The following is a 24,387-nucleotide window of genomic DNA, read 5'->3' as shown; positions in this document are numbered from 1 at the left end:
TTTTCTGTATATTTTTAGTTGTCCAGCTAGTTTCTTTCTGTTTTTAGTAGAGATGGGGTCTGGCTCTTGCTCAGGCTGGTTTCGAACTCCTGAGCTCAAACGATCCGCCCACCTCGGCCTCCCAGAATGCTAGGATTACAGGCATGAGCCACCTCGCCCGGCCAGTTTTAATTCTTAATACCTTGTTTTCTTAGCATAGAGCCTTGCTCATAGTGGGCACTTAGTAAATATATGTTGAATAAATTACAAATGAGTAATTTACAAATAAATTACAAACTCATCTAATGAATAAAAAACATAAGTATGCTTGGATTGAATCATCTGCCAGTTTGATGTGCCGCTTTATGTACTAGCTATGGGTAGCTGCAGGACAGAGAATGGAAGGAAGTGGAAAGTGAGGGTCACCATCCTAGCGCAGTGCACTAGACAAGAGGAAGGAGTCTTAATATAAAGACAGAATTTCTCCTGAATATAAGGAGAATAAAAAGAGAATAGTGTTTGAATAGGTGGATTTGGAATAGGATCTAAAGATCTGATACAGGTGGTAGAGGGTCTCATCAGTAATGTAATTAGAGTGTTAATGTTCCTTCCACTTGGTTTTAAGCTCTTTTCTTATACAACTCATTTGTTCGTTGGGGAGAAAATGTTAAAAAAAAAAAATAAAGGCCCTTTTCTTAGAATGGCTCACCACACACAGTATGGCAGCAATTATCATGAGAATTTCTTAGTTCTTTAAAATTAACTTTGTAGTTTTTTATTAACCATTTCTATTTTTTCTAATATCATGCTGCTTGTGCTAGGAATGTAGTCCAAAAAAGGACCAGAAAACTCCTGCATCGTTGATGGCTTCAGTTGGTGGTCCTCCAACGAGCTCTAGCACATCTGCTGTTGCTGCGGCCAGCTCTAGCTCCGCACCAGCCCAAGAAACCATCTGCCTTGATGACTCGCTGGATGAAGAACTTTCTTTCCATTCACCTTCACTGGATCTTGTTTCTGGGGCTTTAGCTGTTATCAACAATGGGAACAAGGGCCCTCCGATTGGCTCAAGGATAAGCATGCCAACTACAAAACCTCGTCCAGGACTGAGAGAAGAAAAATTAGCAAGTATCATGAGTAAGCTGCCGCTGGCTACTCCTAAAAAACTAGATTCTACTCAGACTGCACATTCTTCAAGTCTTATTGCTGGTCACACAGGGCCAGTACCAAAGAAACCCCAGGATTTAGCTCATACTGGCATCTCTTCAGGCCTTATTGCTGGTTCTTCAATTCAGAACCCTAAAGTTTCATTAGAACCATTGCCAGCCAGGCTACTTCAGCAAGGACTACAGAGGTCAAGCCAGATTCATGCTTCTTCCTCTTCACAGACTCACGTCTCCTCATCCCAAGCCCAAATTGCTGCCTCCCCTCATACTCTGGGAACGTCTGAGGCCCAAGATGCTTCGTTAACACAAGTAACAAAGGTGCACCAGCATTCGGCTGTCCAACAGAACTATGTGTCTCCATTACAAGCAACCATTAGTAAATCACAGACCAACCCAGTGGTGAAATTAAGTAATAATCCCCAACTTTCCTGTTCATCCCCACTTATTAAGACTTCAGATAAGCCACTTATGTACCGCCTTCCCTTATCTACCCCTTCATCTGGAAATGGTTCTCAAGGGTCCCACCCCCTGGTTTCTAGGACAGCACCTAGCACCACTACCTCTAGTAACTATTTAGCCAAGGCTATGGTGTCACAAATCTCCACGCAGGGTTTCAAATCTCCCTTCTCCATGGCTGCATCCCCCAAACTTGCCGCATCTCCCAAGCCTGCAACATCCCCTAAACCCTTGCCCTCACCTAAGCCTTCTGCCTCACCTAAGCCCTCTCTATCAGCAAAGCCTTCAGTATCATCTAAACTTATTTCTAAATCCAACCCAACTCCCAAGCCTACTGTAGCCCCAAGTTCTTCCAGTCCAAATGCGCTAGTAGCCCAGAGTAGCCACCCCAGTAGTAACAACCTAGTCCATAAACAGCCCAGTGGAATAAACATCAGCAGACAGTCTCCCACCTTGAATTTATTGCCCGCTAATCGCACATCAGGCCTTCCGTCTACAAAAAATCTCCAGGCCCCTTCAAAGCTAACAAACTCATCATCCACTGGAACTGTTGGGAAGAACAGCTTGAGTGGAATTGCAATGAATGTACCTGCCAGCAGAGGTAGCAACCTTAACTCAAGTGGAACTAAAAGGACTAGTCTATCTGGGGGAACAGGAAGTGGAACACAGGGTGCTACTAAACCGTTGTCTACTCCACATAGACCATCCTCTGCCTCAGGGTCTTCAGCGGTAACAGCCAGTGTGCAGGTATGTATGTTCTATGCATTCGTGTGATAAAATGTAAGATTTTATAATCTTTCTTGTGAGTCACTTTAATAAGTTTATTATAATATATAGATTATTTATCAATAGGCTTATTACAGCCTATGGCCATGGAATGTTCGTGATGTTGATATCACAGCGGCAGTTGAATACACTTGCAGAGGAGGTTTTTTTGGGATATGAATTTCTTTTCCCAAGCAAAGTATCACATGCTTACTTAAAAATTTTTTTAAAACACAACTAAAATACATATTTAAAACCATATCTCTTATGAAAGTCCAGAACAAAGTAGTAATTTATGAATTTAACATACATTCACTTGTCTTTTCCCTTTTTTTCCTGCCAACTTTCTTATTTTTTTATTTAACCAAATTTATACATTCATGATTTTTCTTAAACCATTTTCTCAAATAAAATTTTTATTTTGCATGAATTTTATAGTTATGTATAATTCTCTGTGTCAAGTTAGTGTTAGTGGTCCTTTTATACCACAGTTTCCCCATTCATGAATTTTTAATTTAAACTTATCTCTCAATTAGCCGAGTGCCTCACTTAAGGAATCCTTTCAAGAAGGGTAACACAAGTGTTATTTTACCTTAGCTCATATATACCTGATAATTTCTTTCTGTGCTGTCACACTTGAGTAGGTATAGTCTTCTTTGCTCACTAACTTTTCTACTCAAAATTTTGTAAATACTGCTCCACTAATCCTTGCTTAGTATTTAGGATTATAGAGAAGTCTGAGGCCATTCTGGTTTTTTGTTCCCTTATAAGGAATGCATTTTCTTTGCCTAAATGCTAGTAGGATTTTCTTTTTTCCTTGAAATTGAAGTGTCCCCAGACTATGGCTAGGGGGTTTTCTAGGTTTCATTAATTGTGTACCTAGAACATAGTAACACCTTTCAGTCTCAGACCTGGCTTTTTTTTAGCTCAAGAATATTTTATTCTGTTATATATCTGATTATTGTTTCTCATTCATTTATCCTAGGTTTTTTGAGAACTCTGTATTATTCATATATTTCATCTCTATGTCTTCCATATCATCATCTCCTACTGTTATTCATCTCTCTGCTACTTCTTTGTATTCTGACAGTTTCTCAGATTTGTCTTTCATGTTAATGATTTGGCTTCTTTAACTTTTTTTCTCCCCTGAAAGTAATACATGTTCACTGTAGGCAAATTTAGAAAAATGAAGATAAAAATCACCTATCATCCCAACACTATTTGTACTTTGTAGGTACTGTCTTAGACTCTTCAAGAAAGTATGTTTTATATAATACTCTGTTTCATAACCAGCTTTTTAAAAAATATACCATTTTATGATAATTTTGGGGTTCTTAAATATTCTTTGAAAACATGACTTACTGATTTATGGAATTCTCTTGTCTAAAGAAGTGTTCTTTGTACTGGCTCCTGTTTATGTAGAGCAGGAACATCTAATGAAAGGATTTTCCACTTGCTATTTGTAGAGGTTTCCTGCTGTTCAGAACAGTCTAAGGGCTGATGTTGATTATGCCTTTAACACCCAAATTGGCCAGGCGAGGTGACTCATGCCTATAATCCTAGCACTCTGGGAGACTGAGGCAGGAGGATCGCTTGAGCCCAGGTGTTTGAGGTTGCAGTGAGTTATGATGACACCACTGCACTCTACCCAGGGCAACAGAGCAAGACATTGTCTCAAAAAAAAAAAAAAAAAAAAACAAAAACATCCAAATCATCATTCTGCCACTAATGTAGGCTTAGGAATGACTTGATTCCAGAAGTCTAATGTAGAACAAATTCAATTAACTGATGCTTCATTAATTGAAATCTAAGATTAACTGCTGTTTTCTCTATATAATTTTACTTTCATCAGAAATGAGCAAATAACACAAAACAAACAAATTGATTTTAGGGATTATATGTTAAAATTTAAGTTATATGTAAGGTCTGAGAGTATTATCCACATTGTATTACCTTTATTGAAACGTTGATTCTTTTTAAAATTAATATTTAATTTGATAAATAAGTAAAAGGATTATAACAGAAATGGCAGTTCCCTACCTCATATCCTCCTTCCTAGTGTTAACTACTTGTAACTCTCTTAGTTTTTTCTTCTCTGTATTTTAAAATAAGAATAATACATGCAAAACTCTTAATTTTATCAATTTTATTATAAATTTGGGGTTTTTTTCCTAGAGTTAAAAATTGCTTTTTATTTTTACTTGTTTTCTTGAACTTAAGATTAAATCTTTCTTCATCCTTTGTCATCTCCAGAATCTGTCAGTACTATTTTGTTCCCAAAGACCTTCCTGTATTTGATCATTTATCCCTAAAGAACCCATATACCGGCCAGCAAATAACTGGCTTGTCAGCATGGAAACTACATGGCAAAAATCTGTATTTCTGAAAAGTAACTACTCCCTCCTTGTTTTCTTCCTCTCCTAAATGGCTTTATGATTTGGAGACTTGAGGATTCCTGCCTTCATATCTGATCTGTTTTTGTTGGGTTTTTTCCCCTGTCTTATTGGTTTGACAGAAGAAAAGGTCAGTAATTGAATAAGGTGGTTTCTACCCTTTGGTGAACCCTAAGGTTCTTTTTATTTTTAATATAGCATCTCATTCAAGCTTTATTAGCTACCTTGTGGCCTCTAGATCCTGTCTTTAGCGCTCCGACACTGAAAGCAGATTTCCTATCTATGCTTGCAAAGCATTCACCTCCTGTCTGAAAGGCATCTGCAGCTATCTACTCATTTGCAGAGTAAAAATGACAGGTTCTTTAACAAATGACAAAAGGTAAAATCTTTCTGCGTTCAAGTTATTAGCTCTACCTGCTTTCTATTTAATAACTTTCCACCCAGGGGTTTCCTCTTCTTTCTTAACTCTTCATCTTACTGATTTTCTATGAATCTTGTCTTTGCCACTTTAAAAAAATCAATTGTTCATTAAGCAAATGTATTTTGAGTGTTTACTGTGTGCCAGGCACTCTTCTAGGTGCTGGGGAAACAGGGATGAACAGCATATTCAATATCCCTGCTCTCCTGGAGCGTATATTCTAGGTAAGAAGATAAGAAAAACACATGTAGGAAAGTGTTATGAAAAAAATAAAACAGGATGATATGATAAAGAGTGATTGCTGCTGATGTAGATAAAGGAGTTGGGGAAGGCTGCCTTTGAGGAGGTAGCGTTTGAGCTGAGAATTGAATGAGCAGAAGTCAGCCATATGGAAAGAAGAGGAAAAACCAGTCCAGGCCACAGAGAACGGTAGTAGGATGACTCTGAGATGGGAAAAGAGCCTGAAGTGAAAGCCTGCTGGCTGGACTGTGGAGAGAGACAAGAACCATGCTGGGGAGGACCTTGTGGGCCACAGTGAGGACTTTGGATTTTATTCTGTATACAGTGGGAAGCTGTTGGAGGTTCTTAAATGGGGGAGTGGTATGGTCTGATTTACGGTTCTTAAATGGGGGAGTGGTATCGTCTGATTTACATTTCAAAAGATTACTCTGGGTGGTGTGGAGAATGGGGGCAAATGCACTCACCAAAATAGAACATGTGTTTTTAAAAAAGATTTAATGCCCACGATGGGAAGACCAAAGTTTCTCTTCATATTTTCCCCTGGTAATGAAATGTAGAGATCATGCAAAGTATTTTTGATAATGGGGCATTATCTTGAATTATTTACCTACTTCATGCTGACAGCTTCTCCTGTATGCTCCCAAGTGATACCAATAAGTGGAATACCCCACTTCTGAAAGGTCTCCATCTTTTAGGATAGAGAAATTTATAAATGCCCATGTCACATTTAGATTATCTGATGTTTCAATTTAGATTTATAAACAAAGTGGACATGAAAGTTCTTTGAAAGTATAATATAAAATACTAAATAGTTATGTGATGGTATTTTTTTATTGCTAATACTCAAGTTATTTAATTGTGTAAATTGCCCTAATTTACATTTTCCATATATTTTAGTGCTTCAGTTAGATTCCTCCAGAAAAGCTTTAAAAGGGTCTCCTTATTAACAGTATTTCCTCGCTAGAGGACTCCAGTTGGAGCACACAGCCGTGGAGACTCCTTATCATCCTAAGGCTACAATAGAATTATAATGAAAAAGGAGAAACAACTCTTGATAATTTTTAAATTGATACAGGATCCTTTCTATCCTAGTTGCTTTAAGATGTTATTTCTAATTTGGTAGTTTTTTTCCTAAATGCATCCAGTTTTGTATATCATGGTTGGCACAGTAGAAGAAAAAACTGGCAAATAAGAAAAGCTGTAAAGTCCAAGCATGAATTGGTGAAGATTTGTACTTAAGTGTAAGAGGAAGTTTTGGTAAAAAAGAATGGGTTTGTTGACTATGAGCTCATCTTGGCTTTCATTTGATGATGTCTGAAAACTAAGGTTTCAAGCCTGAGTGGCTGGAAAGACTGATACTGTTGAGGATAGCAGTTAGCAGAAAGTGGGGGAAGGGATTAGAGAAGATGATTTCAATTTTGGATATATCAGGTTGGTGGGTGTTAGATATCCAAGTGGAATTATTCACTGAACTCTTGGATAGACAGGATGGAAATTGAGATGAGAGGCCAGAACTATGTATGTAAACTTCAGTGATAACAAATAAAGGAGAAAAGGGAAGGGGAGGCAACCTTCCCCTTCTTCTTGTGGAAGAACCAGAATAGAAGGCTTCTGGAGGGTGTTCTTCGTTTTTTATTAAGTAGTCACATGGACCTTAAGGGTACAAATATAGGTAATGTGGCATATATGTATGGGAAAATTGCCTACATTTTTCTCACACATTAAGAAATAAACAATCAGCTTTTTATTAATAATGCTTATTGGTAGAAGTAACACAAAATTGACAATAGCTGACATTTATTATTGACTTTAAAAATATTCAGAGAATTCAGTTTTCCTGATCAAATTTAGAACTGTAAAATTTTTGACCGAGGAAATTTGGATTTGGTAAAGTAAGGCTACAAAAGAAAACTTAAAGTGGCAGAAACTATAATATATAATATCTGATACTGAGAAAATTTGATTGTATCAAATCTTTATTGATAAGTGCACATAGAAAAGAAAAAAATCAAAATGGGAAAAATTTAATTATAGAAAATTATTCAAAGAATGAAAGTGGTTTAAGGAGTATATTTAAGTAATTTCACAATGAAAACTGACCAGTGTTAGCATATTTCTGATTTAAGTGTTTTTATTCCTAAACATGGCATCAAAAGCCATGTGGGGGAATGTGAAAATACCCTCTCATTTACCTTTTACCTTAGGGAGTCTAATTTTAGAAAAGTAGTAAGTGGAAACCAGCTTTTAGGAGTTAGGAGAGACTAGAAATGTGGAAAATGGAAGCTATAATTCAGTATGTTTGATAATAAAGGAAAGACAAATAAATCAGTTTGTTGCTAGGAGTTGGGGAAGAACTGGAATAACAATGATTGTAAAAAGAAATGAAGACTGTATCTGAGAAGGCAGAGGAAACATGGAGAAGATGCATTACTATTAATAGATGTTTGTACAAGAAAGTTCTGCAAGGTGGGATTCACGGTGTACGTCGATCATGTGGTTAGCTTTGGAGAAGGGCAGGTAAGGCTAAGGAGAAAGAACATCTGGCATAGCCTCACCTCTTTAAAGTGACATGATGAAAGTAAAAGATACAGAGGTAGGAGGCTCTAAAAGAGCAGCACTCTAAAATGGCAGCTGCCAGGACTGTGCCAGGAAAAGATTATAAGACAAATAGTAAAGTGAGCATTTTCAGAGCCCCAGTTGGAATTGCATGTAATTATTTACTCCTGGTTCAGGTCTGTGGGCTAGGAACAAAATTGGAGAGGTGGGAATTTAAGGTTAGGAATTAGTAGATTAAAAGAGTGAATGCTTGTTAATATAGGCGGCATTAAAATGACAGTTAAGGAGTCTACAGTGGTAATGAAAAGCCTGTCTCACAAAGTTTCTATTAGAGCAGATGTAAGACACAGTCTTGCATCCGTGAAGATATTATATAAAATAAATCAATTTAGGTTAAACACTTTATTTCTTATATATTTTGACCCCTGGTTTCTGCACAGTCCACAGCAGGAGCATCATTATTGGCTAATGCCTCACCTCTGACTCTCATGACATCACCTTTGTCTGTAACAAATCAAAATGTGACTCCTTTTGGGATGCTGGGTGGCCTTGTTCCAGTGACCATGCCCTTCCAGTTTCCCTTGGAGCTACTTGGCTTTGGAACGGACACCGCTGGAGTGACAACCACCTCGGGATCTACCTCAGCCGCTTTCCACCATAGCCTAACTCAGAGTAAGTGGGGCTTTTTTTATTTAGTTGGCTATCTAGTTTGATAGAACAGGAAATGTCTCAAATGTATTCTAATTAAAAGTAGTCTATTTGGAGTTAATGAAGATTATAGGGTTTTGTTTTGTTTTTTTAAAGAAATGCAGTTTATTTCATCTGTATATAATAAGTCAAATTATTGCACTGTGGGGTTTTATTTGCAGTTTTAACATGAGCCATCAATGCCACATTTCAATCTTAATGAAATTTATAAGAGGAAGTCAAGTTTGTTTTTTGTATACACATATAAGTTAAATATGTAAATTTTAAAAAATATATGGCTCTAGTTTTAGAAAACCTTTGAAGTCAGGGGCTGTGCCTGCATTAGATATATCAAATTATTTTCAATTTTGATCTAAGAGAGCTCAAATCTTAGTTTAAGTAAGATAACTAACAAATCTGTTTTCTTCTCAGATTTACTAAAGGGTTTACAGCCAGGAGCTCAGCATGCAGCAACACTTTCCCACTCACCTCTGCCTACACGCTTACAACAAACATTTAATGGTAAGAAAACCACCTATTTCTTCATCTCTTTATCATTAGTGCAGTTTTATAGATATGGATTATACTTTCCTGAAATCAGTGTGATTGGAATGACAAAGGTTGGAAAAAGCAAATTTTCATATGACTGAATCCTCATTGGCAACAAATTCCTTTTAAGAGAAAGGAAATAGGTAAATGAGATCTTTTGTTACATATGAAAAGAGCCTTTTTGTTGAAGGTGTTTATTATACAGAAATGGCAAATAAGAAGAGGATTCATAAGATAGTTAACAAAAGTCATGTATAGTAGTGATAATAATTTACATTTATTGAAAGTTTACTAAATGCTAGATAGTCTTGTGACTGCTTGTATGGATTAGCTTAACTTAATCCTTACAACAAGCCCCTGAATGGTGGATGATGATCCCTATTTTACAGACAGGAAACTGAATCAGAGAGGTAAGCAACTCCCCCAAGATAATATACAAGTTAAGTGTTTGATCTGAGCTATAAACCCAGGAAGTCTGACTTCATGGACTGTATTCTTTTTTTTTTTTTTTTTTTTTTTTGAGACAGAGTCTCACTTTGTCGCCCGGGCTAGAGTGAGTGCCGTGGCATCAGCCTAGCTCACAGCAACCTCAAACTCCTGGGCTTAAGCGATCCTACTGCCTCAGCCTCCCGAGTAGCTGGGACTACAGGCATGCACCACCATGCCCGGCTAATTTTTTCTATATAGATTTTTAGCTGTCCAAATCATTTCTTTCTATTTTTGGTAGAGACGGGGTCTCACTCTTGCTCAGGCTGGTCTCGAACTCCTGACCTCGAGCAATCCACCCGCCTCGGCCTCCCAGAGTGCTGCATGGACTGTATTCTTAACCATTAAACTTCTGCATCTTAGCAGTGATTAGATATGACCCAAACTGTATGCCTTATGTATTTGCAGCCCATCCAGATCACTCTGAAATCTGACATTAGGGCCAGGCATGGTAGCTCACGCCTGTAATCCTAGCACTCTGGGAGGCTGAGGCAGGAGGATTGCTTGAGGTCAGGAATTAGAGACCAGTCTGAGCAAGAGTGAGACCCTGTCTCTACTAAAAATAGAAAAAAAATTAGCCGGGCATGGTGACACATACCTGTAGTCCCAGCTACTCAGGAGGCTGAGGCAGAAGGATTGCTTGAGCCCAGGAGTTGGACGTTGCTGTGAGCTAGGCTGATGCCATGGCACTCTAGCGTGGGGCGACAGAGCAAGACTCTGTCTCAAAAAAGAAAAGAGAAAATGAAATCTGACATTAGACAGTGAGTACTATACATAACATATTGGCCTCCAGCTTCTTGCTCTCACCAGCAGTTGACCTCCATAGACTGCTAAGACCATTCTGAAGCCCATTTTCAGGATCTGTTGAGCAGAAATAACTGCTTAGCTGCCCTCTTGACTTTGAAAGTTGACTAGGGCCTCACTGTTCTTTTTGGCCACTGCATTAAAAATGATCTTTGAACCAGTTTACCGTTGACCACAATGCAGAGACGGGAGCTTGTGTAGCGATATTTAGGCAACAGATGGTTATTAATCCTCTAAAAGACCTGAGTGAACCACACTGGCATGAAATAGGTAACACAAAGTAGACACAAACGTTAGCAATCCTGATTTTCAACTCCTTGACTAGGTTTAAATGCTAAAGGAGAATTGCTCTGTGACTAAATCAGTTCTTCCATGGGTGTGGACAACTCCTTGGTATAATTTATCCAGCTGAGGATCGTGTACTCATGGGGTAAATGGACATGAATGTGACCACCTGCAAGGAATTAGACATGCGGGATCTCATGACTCAAAAAGACCCCAGTAGTTGATTCTTATATGAAGTATCTTAAGCTGTCTGGGTAGCACCACTGTTCCAGACGAAAAAAGGAAATATGACTGTCAATATTTTCTAAATAATTGAAGCTTAAAAATTTAAGACTTTTTATTTTGAAAACGTTAAAGTATAAGCCAATGAACTTGAGAATCAGGCTTGGAATTTTTAATTCCAGAACTGCCAATTTTAACAAGCTTCTTAACTTTTTTGACTATCGCTTCTCTAGCTTGTAAATTGGGGACAATGTTTTTAATAGCTTCTTAGGAGAATTTAATGAAAATACTTGAATTTAATAAAAAATAATTGATTTAAAGCTTCTAACATGGTACCAGGTACATAGTAAAAGCTCAATTAATGTTAATTCTCTTAATTTTATTTAGTTTAAAACAAAAGTCAGCAAAATTTTTCTGTAAAGGGCCAAACAGTAAATATATTAGACTCTGCAGACCATATGGTCTCTGTCACCACTACTCAACTCTGCCTTTGTACCACAAAAATAGCCCTAGACGATATGTAAATAGTGAGTGTGGCTGAGTTCCAATAAAACTTTATTTACAAAAACAGGTGGTAGACCAGATTTGGCCCTTGGGCTGTAATTTGCCAAATCATGGTCTAAAGAATCTCACAGTCCTGTTAATGTGATTATTTCATTTTGCTAATTAACCAAAGCTTCCTTGAGCAAAATCCCATTCAAAAAGTGCCTTGCCGGCCGGGCACAGTGGCTCACACCTGTAATGCTAGCATTCTGGGAGGCCGAGGCGGGTGGATTGCTTGAGGTCAGGAGTTCGAGACCAGCCTGAGCAAGAGCAAGACCCCGTCTCTACTAAAAATAGAAAGAAATTAGCTGGCCAACTAAAAAATCTATATAGAAAAAATTAGCCAGGCATGGTGGCGCATGCCTGTAGTCCCAGCTACTGGGGAGGCTGAGGCAGTAGGATCGCTTAAGCCCAGGAGTTTGAGGTTGCTGTGAGCTAGGCTGATGCCACGGCACTCCCTATAGCCCGGGCAACACAGCAAGACTCTGTCTCAAAAAAAAAAAAAAAAAAAGTGCCTTGCCATCTTATGAATTTATACCTCAGACCAAATCATTTCTCTCTAGAAATGCAGGTATGTAATATTATAAATGGAAAAGCCTTAGATGTTGTCACTGAAGTTATTTTAATAGAATTCTGTTTATGCAGCTTTTGAAATAATCATCTTGTTTCATTGATACATCTATTCTTCAATAGAGGTAGTTTTTTTTTTTTTTTTTTTTTTTTTTTGAGACAGAGTCTCACTTTGTTGCCTGGGCTAGAGTGAGTGCCGTGGCATCAGCCTAGCTCACAGCAACCTCAAACTCCTGGGTTGAAGCGATCCTACTGCCTCAGCCTCCCGAGTAGCTAGGACTACAGGCATACGCCACCATGCCCGGCTAATTTTTTCTATATATATTTTTAGTTGTCCAGATAATTTTTATTTCTACTTTTAGTAGAGACGGGGTCTTGCTCAGGCTGGTCTCGAACTCCTGACCTCCAGCGATCCACCCGCCTCAGCCTCCCAGAGGGTTAGGATTACAGGCGTGAGCCACCGCGCCCGGCCATTTTTTTGTTTTATGTTTTACCAGACTGATTTAGATATCACATGAGTGGACCTGGCAATGTGACTTTTGTGGTCTCTTCCAGCCTTAAGATTCTGTTACTGTAATGCAATAGTTTATTCTTTTTCACCTGTGTATTTCTACCATTCATGCCTTTTCCCTCAAAGTAAAGGTTTCCTTCCCTATCTTTTTCTATCAGGCTTGGGTTATCTTTGGGGCTTCATTTTTCTTGCTAAGGCAATGACCTGTTAGAGACTTTCTCTATATTCTGTTGGCTCTCCAGGTCACTGGGCCCTACTCTTGCCCAGATACACTCTTTTTCTCTTGTCTCTCCAGTTTTTGTAGGTAATTTAGCTGAGATTTAAATGGAGTAATCAACATTTTTCCCCACGAACGTTTAAACAGCAGTATGTAAAAATAGAAACCATTGTGAGCCCGGCACAGTGGCATGTGCCTATAGTCTCAGCTACTCAGGAGGCTGAGACGAGAGGATCTCTTGAGGCCAGGGGTTCCAGGCTGTTGTATGCTATGATCATGTCTGTCAGTGGCCACTGCACTGCAGCCTAGGCACTGTAGCAAGACCCTGTCTCTGAAAAACAGAAACCATTGGTCCCAGTAGCAGACTTTCCTGTCACTTAACTGCTAGGTAAGGACCAAAACAGAGACTCAGCTGGATTTTTTCCACTACCAGTGTGCTACATTCATTTACATAAATAATTGGGAATTAATTATCAAATGCTGTATCCTGGCAAGAAATTTAATTTCAATTACAAGAAAATGAAATTGACTTTGTCTTCTAAAGAAATTGAAAGATGTGGGGGTCCCTTGAAAAGGTGGGAATTGTGTCTTCTGGTTCTTTTATGATCCTCTCTCAGCATTTGACATAATTGGCTAGGAGGTAAATGATAATTACTTGTTGAAATAGTATTTAGGACACTGAGAACCAACTGTGAACCACAGTCATTTGAAATAAGAGGATCATTGGTTCTTTTTGCTTTGTTTTTCTTACCTATTTTTTGTAACATGCAGACTCATACCCATTTAACATCTGTTTTTCTCAGATGGAGGCCAAAGTAAAGGGGACACTAAATTACCACGGAAATCTCAGTGACTTCCCAGCAAGCAAAGGAGATGAAACGTTTGGTTGGCTGATGGAATCTACCTGATGGGAAAGTACTTATGTGGTCATAGGGCTGCTGTTTCTGTCGATGTTTACATTCTCTCGTCCCAAGCACTGTGGTGAGGAGGAAAAAGCAAAGAAAACGTTACTTGAGCAAAGCCAGGTGCAGGAGGAAAAAATGCTTTTGTGCAAAGTTAGTGACCTTTTGGTCTCTTCTAAAGAAAAACAAAGTTACCATATTAACTGACTTGAGAGAGACTCAGTTGTCAAACCCACAGATGTACAAATTTGATTTTTCCGGGGGGGGGGAGAAAGAAGGAAGTCCAGAGGATTTGGGTAAACTCCATCCATCCTGGGGGTTGGATCTGAACACTTGTAGACATAAATACATAATAAAAGGCACTATATCTGGAATTAGGCCAGTTTGTCAGGAGTAATGATCATGTCTATGTGAGTAGATTATTTAGCGAATTTGCCACAAAAAAATTTAATGGCTCTGTCTAATATAGATAGTAGCTAAAGAAATATCATACCCTCAAAAATCCTGAGCAAACTTGAATCTTCTCCAGTGTGTAGCAACTCCGCACGTAAATCAGTGGACTAAAGATGCGTCAGGAAAGTTATTTTAGCACAGTGATGTGTATTATTAAATCATCTAGATTTTTCAAAGTCAGGAAGTTGAGCCTGTTGCTCTTAACAGACGAAACCTAGATGTCACCTTTTTGTAAAAGGGTCAATTTCATCTTCCATTCAGAAGCAGGTACTTAACTCTTTTCTTCAGGTGATTTGTGCATCTGGTATTGACTGGTTATTCTTATTTCCATTCTTGATGTTAAAATGTGATGGTGTTCACATTTTTTTCTTAAGAAATGGGGATCTTTGATATAGGGCTGCTGCTTTGTTGCTCTTAGCCCTTGCAGCAACATGAACTATAAGTTTCCCCCCAAATGCACTTCACTTCACAGCTTCTTCTGTTCTTTTAACTAGTGGTACTTCAGGTGATTATGAGCTATCGATATAAACAGATAGAAGTATATGCTTTGTTTCTTTATTAGACATTCAGATGGCATGAATATGGCTTTTGAATTTTTAAGATGGTATTTTAAAGGGAGAAATTACATTAGGGTAACAATCACAATGTATTTCTACTCCCTATATCCAGTGTAGTGGAATTGTTTGGAGCATTTGGGATCCTAAAGCTTTATTGGTATTATATTTACTCAGAGTATTGATATGTGAGTAAACCTACAGATGAGAAGCCTCTTTAGTTATTATAGCTTCCTTTTGCAGATAGCATATTCAACGAAGGATGAGGGAAAAATTTATGGTTCTCTTTGGATACATTTTATTAGATTTTTTTTCTTGCCTCGTGATCATTCTGGTGGCTCTTTTTTTTTTTAAGCTTCTGAATGTTTTCTAACTATATCCAAGAATGGTGTAAGCTTGGTCCATTTATAATGAATGGCAAACTAACTTAACATTAGACTGATAGTAGCAAGATTTCTTGCATATGTTTTTATTACACATTATACTATTAAGTTTATTCAAATAAGAGTATTAACCGGGCCCTTTTTTCCTTTTTTTTTTTTGAGACTAAGTCTCGCTTTGTTGCCCAGGCTAGAGTGAGTGCTATGGCATCAGCCTACCTCACAGCAACTTCAAACTCCTGGGCTTAAGTGATCCTCCTGCCTCAGCCTCCTGAGTAGCTGGGACTACAGGCATGCGCCACCATGCCCAGCTAATTTTTTCTGTATATATTTTTAGTTGTCCAGAAAATTTCTTTTCTATTTTTAGTAGAGACAGGGTCTCTCTCTTGCTCAGGCTGGTCTCTTTTGAACTCCTGACCTCGAGCCATCACCCACCTTGGCCTCCCAAAGTGCTAGGATTATAGGCGTGAGCCACCGCGCCCGGCCCTTTTTTTCTTTTTGTAAACAAAAGTCCCCAATAGCCTACAGAACTGTGAATAAATAACCACAGATCTGTTCAGATCTGTATGCCTATATTTTCACTTCAAAGTCACATTGGCTTGCTTCATAGCAAAAAAGTTAATGAATAACTAAAAACTTTAGTTCCAAGAACTTGTTACAATAAGGGGAAAGAATTATTTCAAAGGAATCATTGATTTAATTTCTTGACTCTAAGAATTTATTTAACAACAAAACAAACATGGATGTTGTATGAAGCCCTATAGATATTTTGCAAGGATGCTGGGATGTTGCAGAGAGGTTTGACTTGAATTCAGTATGTTGGTTAAAAGTTTGCTTGGTTTTCATTAGGGAAGCTTACCCAATTCTTGATTTATTCCAATGTAGTGGACCTCTTGTGTTTATCAAATTTGAAAAAAAAAAAGTCTTTGCCAATACTATCTGGGTAAGTGATGGGAGTTTTCCTTTGGGAAGGTGGCGTTTGTTTTATTTTTCATACCAGGAGAGAAGTGAAAGTGCGTATTAATCTCTCTTCCTGCTGATAATTATATGTGTATTTGTGTGTTTGTGTATATATGTGTGTGTAATACACACATGTAAATTACTAATTTGAGTCAAAAAATAATTTCTTAAATCCGTCAAGTCTGAATCATGCCATATGAAAATCCCTGATGAGTCTTTGTCATCATTAGAAAAGAACAGAATAATCAGTTATTTCCTCCTGTGTCATTTTATGCTAACCAGTAAAAATATCTGAATGCCCTTGGCTCTAAGAATATAATATTGCAATTATATTCTATTCTCTTCAGTCTTGAGTCCTTGAGGACTCCTGTTAGGTCCCCATCTTAACCCCCCAGCCCCCATTTTCACTGACTGCTCACATCCATTTCAATCAAGACCTCCCCTTCCTTTTATGTTGTACAAATGAGTCAAACATACTTGTATTTCCTTCATAGATAAAGTATGATCAGAGAGTTTCTACATGTAAATACCTACATTTCTTTTCTAGATCATAACATTGAAAATGGTGTCCTTACTTTATGGTCACCTATCTTTACAGTTTTTATTACTAAAAACACAAACATAAATTGGTTATTTTTTAACACAGAGACTTGTGACTCATACTGTATTTTTGCACTTAAAAATCAAATTACGTTATTTTTTAAAATGGTGAGTAATTGGAAAGGATGTCTATAGAACAATGTGTATTTCTAAAGAGCATTAGTAACATCCAGATGCAAAAATAATCAGCACACATAATTATGTCCCACTCAGTGGGATTTTTGATTCAGGAAGATTAAGCTGTTTGTTTTCAACTGTCTTATATTTTAAATGGCCTTCACTGATATATAAGCTGTTACTGTACATACAAGTTAATCCTCAGTATTCACAAGCAATAATGGTGGTCAGCAAAGTTGTCCTAAGGGACAGCAGTGCTGAGCCTCAGTTGGAGACTGGGAGCAAAGTGTCAAGCTCGTTCAGAGCCTCCAGAATAAATGCAAGCAATAATTTCCATTATAAGTCAATTATAGTTCTTTCTCATATGCTTCTGAGATGAGATGGTAAACAAAAATCATGATTTTTAAAACAGCCTGAAGAAAAAGGTTTTGGGAAAAGAAGTGAAGTTAGTCTGTAGTCACAAAGTCCTGATTTTTTGAGGCGATCAGAGTATTAGTACATTATTTCATGCCCACCACCCCTTTGATGGATGTTGTTAGCCCAAATTACATTTTTTTATATTATAGATATTGAGTAAGGTTTATGGGATTACCAAGGTAAGGGGAAGAACCGGGCACATACATGTTTGGATACTGTGGGTTTGACACCTGTTTGAAAACAACTCATTGGAAATGGTTTATAACCCAGGATATTTTTTTCCCAAAGCAGATCTAAATTGTTTACTACCCAGGGTTGGAAAGGGCAGGCACCTCTAGTCTTTCTCCTCTGGTGGCCCTCTCCCACACCTCTTTCCACCTCTAGTTGGTTAAAGACATTTTCTGAAATGAAAATTCTGCTGTTAATCAAACTGCCATTGATTATGAGAGCTCTGTGTCCTTTGGGATCATCTCTTAGAACTCCAGTTATCTATCATATTTGCTGCTACGTTTGTAAGATGAACTTTGCCTGTATTGGTTGACTTTAATCTAATTTACAGTTCTTTATTTCTGGGAGATCGTGTCCTATAATTTGACCCATGTATAGAATTAGGAAACTTTATTTTAGGAGTGTACCATAAAAGCACACTGGTCCCTATATTGTTTTTATCATTTAGGTTTTGAATTTGTTTGCATTTTTGTTTGTTAGTTTTTGTTTTGTTTTGTTTTTGAAGTTGGAAATAGAATGAGAAAACTCTATAATCAGGCCAAACTTGAGAACTTTCCCTGTGCTTCAGCACTGTAATTTCTGCTGACCTAATGTTCTCAAAAGAGGCACTTTCACTCTCTATTGTGCATGTATGATTGTTTTTTGTTTTGTTTTTTGCTTTTGGTGGGCTTTTGTTTTTGTAATAATGAAGCAGAAGAAAAGTGCAGTAGTAGATAAATGACTGATCACAAACATATTATGCAATTTTATTTTATAAAGTTTTAAGGGGAAAAGTTTAAGTCTTTGTAAATCATTTCTTAGCTCTGGTAAAATGTTTATATTACTCCTCTAAAACATGCTCAATTCAGGCCTTTGTCTTTGTTAAGTGCCTTTTTTCTTTCTTTTTTCCCCTCTTTTGAAACTGTTCTCAGATATCTTAAAGTACAGGCTAAGGCAGGGGATTCAAGAGGAAGAATCTCAAACTTGCCAACATCATGTCATGCTGTCACCACCATCTTCCTTTTCTTTATGTGGATATATATGTAAGATCCACACAACCATACATACAAAACCAGTAGCTGCTATACCATTGCATCCTTTCCGAACACCCCCCTTTCAGTGTTTGCAGAACTTCTGCCTTGTTCATTCCATTGCGTTTAGTTTATTAAAATGGGCAGATTGGGCAATTATCTTCTCACAAGGTGCCATCTTCCCCTTTTGAATATCTATTTGTAGACGTTAACAACAACAACAAAAATATATATACATAATAAGTCGGTTATTACAAATAAAATAAATTTAATGGACTCATTGACTATTCCTGGATGGAACCCATGCTCTGTGCCCTGCAAACTTGGCATAAGCAATATTGGAGAAAGCATTGGAATAACACAATAAGTACATCGTGGGTCAGATTAGTAAGGTACACTATGGCAGGTGAGACTAAACACATGGGAGGGCTGGTGTCACAACTATGGTATGGTATCTGAGTAAGTTTTAAAGGAAGGTAGCAACTTTGTCAACATCAAAAATGTATCATATTTTCTTCTAGGAAATGATTTTTGAAGAAATCATATAGCTGCATATCTATTAAAAGGTTAATAAACTTAGAAAGACTTCCGATACTGAGGAAAACACTTATATAATCTGTAGCATTCTTGAGAGATCTTCAGTTTTCTTTCTATTTGCCAGATAATTACATTTGGCTTAATCTGATTTTATGGTTATTTAGATTTTTCCCTTGAGCAAAATAACATAATCTTCATAATCTTAGATAAAGATTCATCTGTTCTTGTTGAAAACAAATAGATGTGACATCTTAAGGGAGATTAAGTTGAACCATCCCTCATACCCAGTACAAATATATCTAATAAGTGCCCCCTTTTAAATAAATTCTAATTGGAAAGAAGAGACTGGTGGCTAAAAAGGAAAAAGCAAAGGCTCCTGGTAATGTTACCTGATAGCAAACCTACTGTCAGGTGGCCAGAGTTCAGTTGCAAATATTACTCTTGAATTACTATGTCTAGGGGGGATATCATTTAACCTTCGTGCCTCAGATTACCCATTAGACAATTGGGTATAATAATATTCACCTACCTCCCAGGGATATCAGAGACTTTACTATTTCAAAAATATTTTGTGTTTTTCTAAAATGTCCTATATAAGTAAAAATAGTATTATTATCTTCCTGCAGAGGCTAAAAAATGTTTTCCTTGTGATGAGTATAAAAAGCACCCTATGGTTTTTAAGTTCTAAAAAAAAAAATCACTGGAATTCTAATTTAGATACATATTTGTTATGTAAACATTATATATGCGGTGGGATAAAATGGTTAGTTTCAGATTAACAAGGGGGGAAGTGACGCTAAGTTTCTTAATTATAAGTAGATTTTTTTAGCCTTTTATGGTGTTATTACTTGTGTGATTTTTCCCAAGGTTGTGGAGCTAAAGTTAGGTAAAGTTTGGATGCTTGGTTATTAGAGTTGATAAGTGATCCTGAAAGTTTTAACTGCCTCACTTTTCCATCTTTTCGATCTAATTTCCTTACATTACTTGTTTGGTGACAAGCTTTTCACTTTCTAAGAATGAATGGGAGTCTCCTCATTCTTGTAAATCAGAGACTTTGTACTATTCCTATAACTAGGTGTATCCAGCTCTGCACTGAAGGGGCAAACACTACACACAGCCAGCTGGACACTGGTTAGCCAGTCTACCTTTGTAATTCATGCTTCTTCGAACCGTGAAAGAGGTGGAGCCACCAGCTGCTCAGGTTGGAGGAAAATGGGAGAGGGAAGGCAGGATTCACTTCCTAGGTGTGGGTAGAAGGAAACATGTTTTCCCCAATTCCCAGGTGGATAAGAAGATCATCTTATCCCACCTTCCATCCCTGCATATTAAGTATTACTATGTAGAATTTTTCTTTTATCATTTGAAACAACAGGAAAAAATGGATGCTGCATTTTTTGGATGCTAAATGCAGAGCAACATTTGTTGGAGTGTATATATAGATTTAAATTGTAGAACACATTCAGGGTCAGAAAAGTGAGAACACGGGGAATGAGGAACACATTTCATGTAGCTCAAGTGAGTTAGGAGAAAGAACCGAGCCCAAGCAGACAAAGCATCTGGGTTAATTCCCAGAATTGGCTAAGGCCTGGTTAATCCCCAGTAAAATGATGTGTTGGTTTTTTAATCACTCTTTGGATTTTTGTTGCTTTTTCCAGATAAGGCCTTAGTAGCCTCTAAATAGCAACTATGCAGATAAACATACTCCTTATTTTCCACATTTTCCTCTTTTTCCATTCTCAAATAACAAATATCAAGACCCAAAGAAATAAGGCATAAAGGTTTTATTGAATGTGTGTTTGTTCCTCTAGGGAAAATTAACAGAAGCATAAAATAGAGATAAAATGTTAATTCTATATTCAAAAACTAACTACAAACCCTTTCACTGGTGCAAAACTGTAGTTAGTATCATGGAATGTCTTTGGGTTGTTATGATAAAGTCATCCCAGTGTTCAATTCTGAGAAAGTTTTAGATTCTGTGACACAATGTTCAGGTTTATAGAGCTGAACAGGTGGTCAAACTCTAATTAAAAATAGCTTTGAATATTAATGTTGAATTCTTTCTTCATTTCCTTTAGTCTGCATCTTCTTTTAGTCTGAACTCTTAAGTTAACCATTTCATCAGCCAGTTGCTACACTAGGATATAAGTTGTGTGTTGTTAGAATGGGGAAAGAAGGTTAAACTGTCTTTTACATCCTCTTCTCACTCACTTTGGCGATCTAGCCTGTGTCCCCATCAAACTCCAGTAAAGCCTACAGGCCTATTTCAAGAGACTGTTACATCCTAGCAGAAGACTCAGGCAAGGATGCTCTTAGGATTTTATTCAGACTGCCTTTGAATAGCTTGATATTAAATTACATTTTTCTCATAGACTCCCAAAGTACCATTTGCTTGAAAGTAGCTATTTGTGATCTTTATTTTTAATTTCCTCGTATTGTAATCTGTCCTACATAGTTCCATTTCAAAGTGGGTTAGTACTTAAGCTTTGGACACTTTTCCAAACTGTTACCCAAACAGGTCAAGAATGCTTTTCAGAAATCCCATTGGTATGATTTGGGTCTGTATGTCCAGGACTTAGGGTCATCAGTGGTTATCACTGCTGACTGGATTTTTTTTCTCCTCTTCTCCTTTGTATTAAAAAACAGATTTTGCTACTATATAATGTGTAGTAGCTACATTCATGCCTTCCCCCTTGATACTTTTCAAAGTTATTCAAAAGAAATGCAGACCTTTGTTAGGGGTTCTTATTTCTCATAATCGTCTGCCTTATTTTCATACTTCCCCTGGAATATGCCACTCTTGCAAATGGGCCATGTGAATCCTTAGTACCACTTTTATGTTTGTTTCTCAGAAAACTCTCCCTCTTCATTATTTGCTCGCATTTTGCTAATGATAATATAATTACATTATCTTAAATCTGTGTTTTAAGATTTTATAATAGAGCACTAATAGAAAGCTAATTGAAATATAAACAAGATGACTATTACTTAAGATAACTTGGAAATACTGTTTTTAAAGTTAACAGCTCCATCTATCCTCAAAATCCATTCAGGAGTCAACATCAACTAAGACCAAGCAGTGGACATGTTTTTCTATGTATAACCTACCCTTAAATTGTCAAATCTTAGCTATCTTGCATTTTCTGTCCTTGCAGCCATAAACTTTCTTCCTTTTTTGCTTATCTCTGCTGTTTGCAGGGGTATTGTGCCCTCTGTCAGAAAATTGGGTTTTCTTTACCATACCTGCAAGATTACCAAGGTTTGTCCCAATATTGGTTAAGAGGCATTAAAAGAAAGCGAAGTTATTCTCAGTTGACAAAGGTATTACTGTTTTCAATAATTTAAAAGTTGGCCAACTTTGGGTGCTTTTTTTTTTTTTTTTTAAATCTTGGGTATGCCTGTGTAATTAATTACATATACCTTTGGGACATTCAAATAATCATGGGGCCCTTCCACCACTGTATGTAGGTTTCCAGCCTACAAATAATTTCCTTTGATCCATGGCCAGTCTCCAGAGAAAGATTCAAGCTTTGCATTGTCCTTTTATTGGCCGTCATTGAAAAATTTTTTATTTTAGAAAGTATCAAAAATACCAAATTATTCCTTAAGAAGAGTATATAAATCTGGGGCTTTCTCTTGCATTTCACTTGCTGAACACTGTCAAACTTAGAAGAAAATAAATCTCTGGCTGGTGAAACTTTTGTGGCCCAAATAATACAAAAAAGTCTACCAAGGTAACTAAGTGACGAGTGTTTTCTGTCTTTTATTACAAGCAAGAAAGTTTATTTGCAGTTGTAAAAATCATTATGAAACTGCAGACCTATTTGCTGTCACTGATTGGAAATAATTATTCTGATTTTTAGTCTGGGTAAGCACATATTTCCAACCCTTATGGTATGAATTTTGACAAGGGAAAAACTTTAGTTTGGTAGCAGAAGGAAAAACAGGACTTATTTATACAGTGAATGTTCACTCTTCAGAGGAACTTCCCCCCAGTTACACATCTTCCTCTGATGTTAGCCGCCTCCACACTTGATATAGATGCCAACATGTTTCGAAACCAGTCTTGAGGAAGCCTAAACAATTTATGATCCTCTAGGTAAAAGGCACGAATCACTGTATTGCATTTGCTTATAGGGAGGTGTTTTTGCTAACTTGAAGGGGTATACTGTATTTCAACTAAGTGTGTGACTTAATATTTTGGGAGTTTTTTTCCCCTCCTTTAAAAACTGGACCTGAACACAAGCTTTGAGTTGATATTTGTAATAATCTCAGGACCTGAAAGATTGTAGCATTTAGTGTGTCTTAAAAATTATGTACTGTACCAGCCATGGACTTTTGTAAATATACCTGTCTCCCTTTTTTGTATTATTTTAGTAAAAAAAATAATAATAAATTTAAATAAAAGGGGGTGGTGACGACATGTGAATGGGTGTGGGTATGTATGTGTGTATGTTTGTATAAGGCTCTTTTGAGATGAACTGGTGCTTGTTTGATTTCCAGCTCAAATCGGAGCAGGAATATGGACAAACTGCTGCTACTGAACCCTGCACTGAGCCGAGGTATTTCCATTTTGTCATTTTCCATATGGTTGATTAAATGCTAGCAGCTACCAGGAAATGACTTATAAGTTAAATTCTTCTTCCCACTGCCATCTTGCCTTTGTATTCTCAGTTCCTCATGCCCTTTGAACTTTGATAGTAAAACATTTCAAACTTTGGGTGGTTTGCTGGTCTCTGGTTTTTAGAAAGCTCTTGTCACTCTTTCCTTAAAAAGGGGGAGGAAGGTAAATTTTTTTAACCAAAAAATATCACACATTTCATAAAACTCTGATGAATTTTGGGTATATGAGAAAGCATAAACATTCCTAAATATGGATCTGTGAATTTAGTAAATTATGGATATACTCCTTCAGTGCAGGGATTTTTGTTTATTTTATTTTTTTTTTTGCAACAGCCTTGCTCATATTCCAGGTGTAGCTAGCAAACCCCTGTTTTGAAGCAAGAGCCTTATTTGATTCAGTGTAGATGTTTCCTGTCTATCCTTTGTGACAGGGCCTTTTACATGAGTGTTTTTTTCTTTTTGTATGTGTTACTTGTTTGTTGTATTAAATAAAGAGGAATGTACATATTATTCTCGTGTCTGTTGTATTATTGTGTTAACTTGGATTTTAATATCACATTTGTGGCTGGCTAGGTGTGGTGTCTCACACCTGTAATCCCACCATTTTGGGAGGCTGAGACCAGCCTGGGTGACATAGCAAGACCCCATCTCTACAAAAAATAAAATTAGCTGGAAGTGGTGGCACACACCTGTAATCCCAGCTACTCAGGAGGCTGAGGTGGGAGGATTGCTTGAGCCCAGGAGTTCAAGGCTGCAGTGAGCTAT

At 37.3% G+C, this 24,387-nt stretch overlaps 1 protein-coding gene across 4 annotated transcripts in view; it reads left to right on the top strand.

Moving 5' to 3' along the window:
- The window catches only part of UBN2 (ubinuclein 2), a 73,296-nt gene extending 49,164 nt beyond the window's left edge, over positions 1-24,132 (top strand). For 2 of the 4 annotated variants that reach the window (XM_045565309.1, XM_045565311.1), the window contains 5 exons: positions 801-2,345; positions 8,411-8,642; positions 9,090-9,179; positions 13,648-13,759; positions 23,503-24,132. In XM_045565309.1, the coding sequence (XP_045421265.1) occupies positions 801-2,345; positions 8,411-8,642; positions 9,090-9,179; positions 13,648-13,697 (1,917 nt within the window). In that variant the 3' untranslated portion in view covers positions 13,698-13,759; positions 23,503-24,132. Of the gene's footprint in view, positions 1-800; positions 2,346-8,410; positions 8,643-9,089; positions 9,180-13,647; positions 14,112-23,502 lie in introns of those variants that run through there. The other 2 variants (XM_045565308.1, XM_045565310.1) reach the window with 1 other exon arrangement.
- The last annotated feature ends 255 nt before the right edge of the window (positions 24,133-24,387 follow it).

This window comes from Lemur catta, chromosome 11, assembly GCF_020740605.2.
Source record: "Lemur catta isolate mLemCat1 chromosome 11, mLemCat1.pri, whole genome shotgun sequence".
Taxonomy (NCBI): domain Eukaryota; kingdom Metazoa; phylum Chordata; class Mammalia; order Primates; family Lemuridae; genus Lemur; species Lemur catta.
Note: the sequence above shows the minus strand (reverse complement) of the source record. Positions and strands in the feature narration are given on the sequence as shown.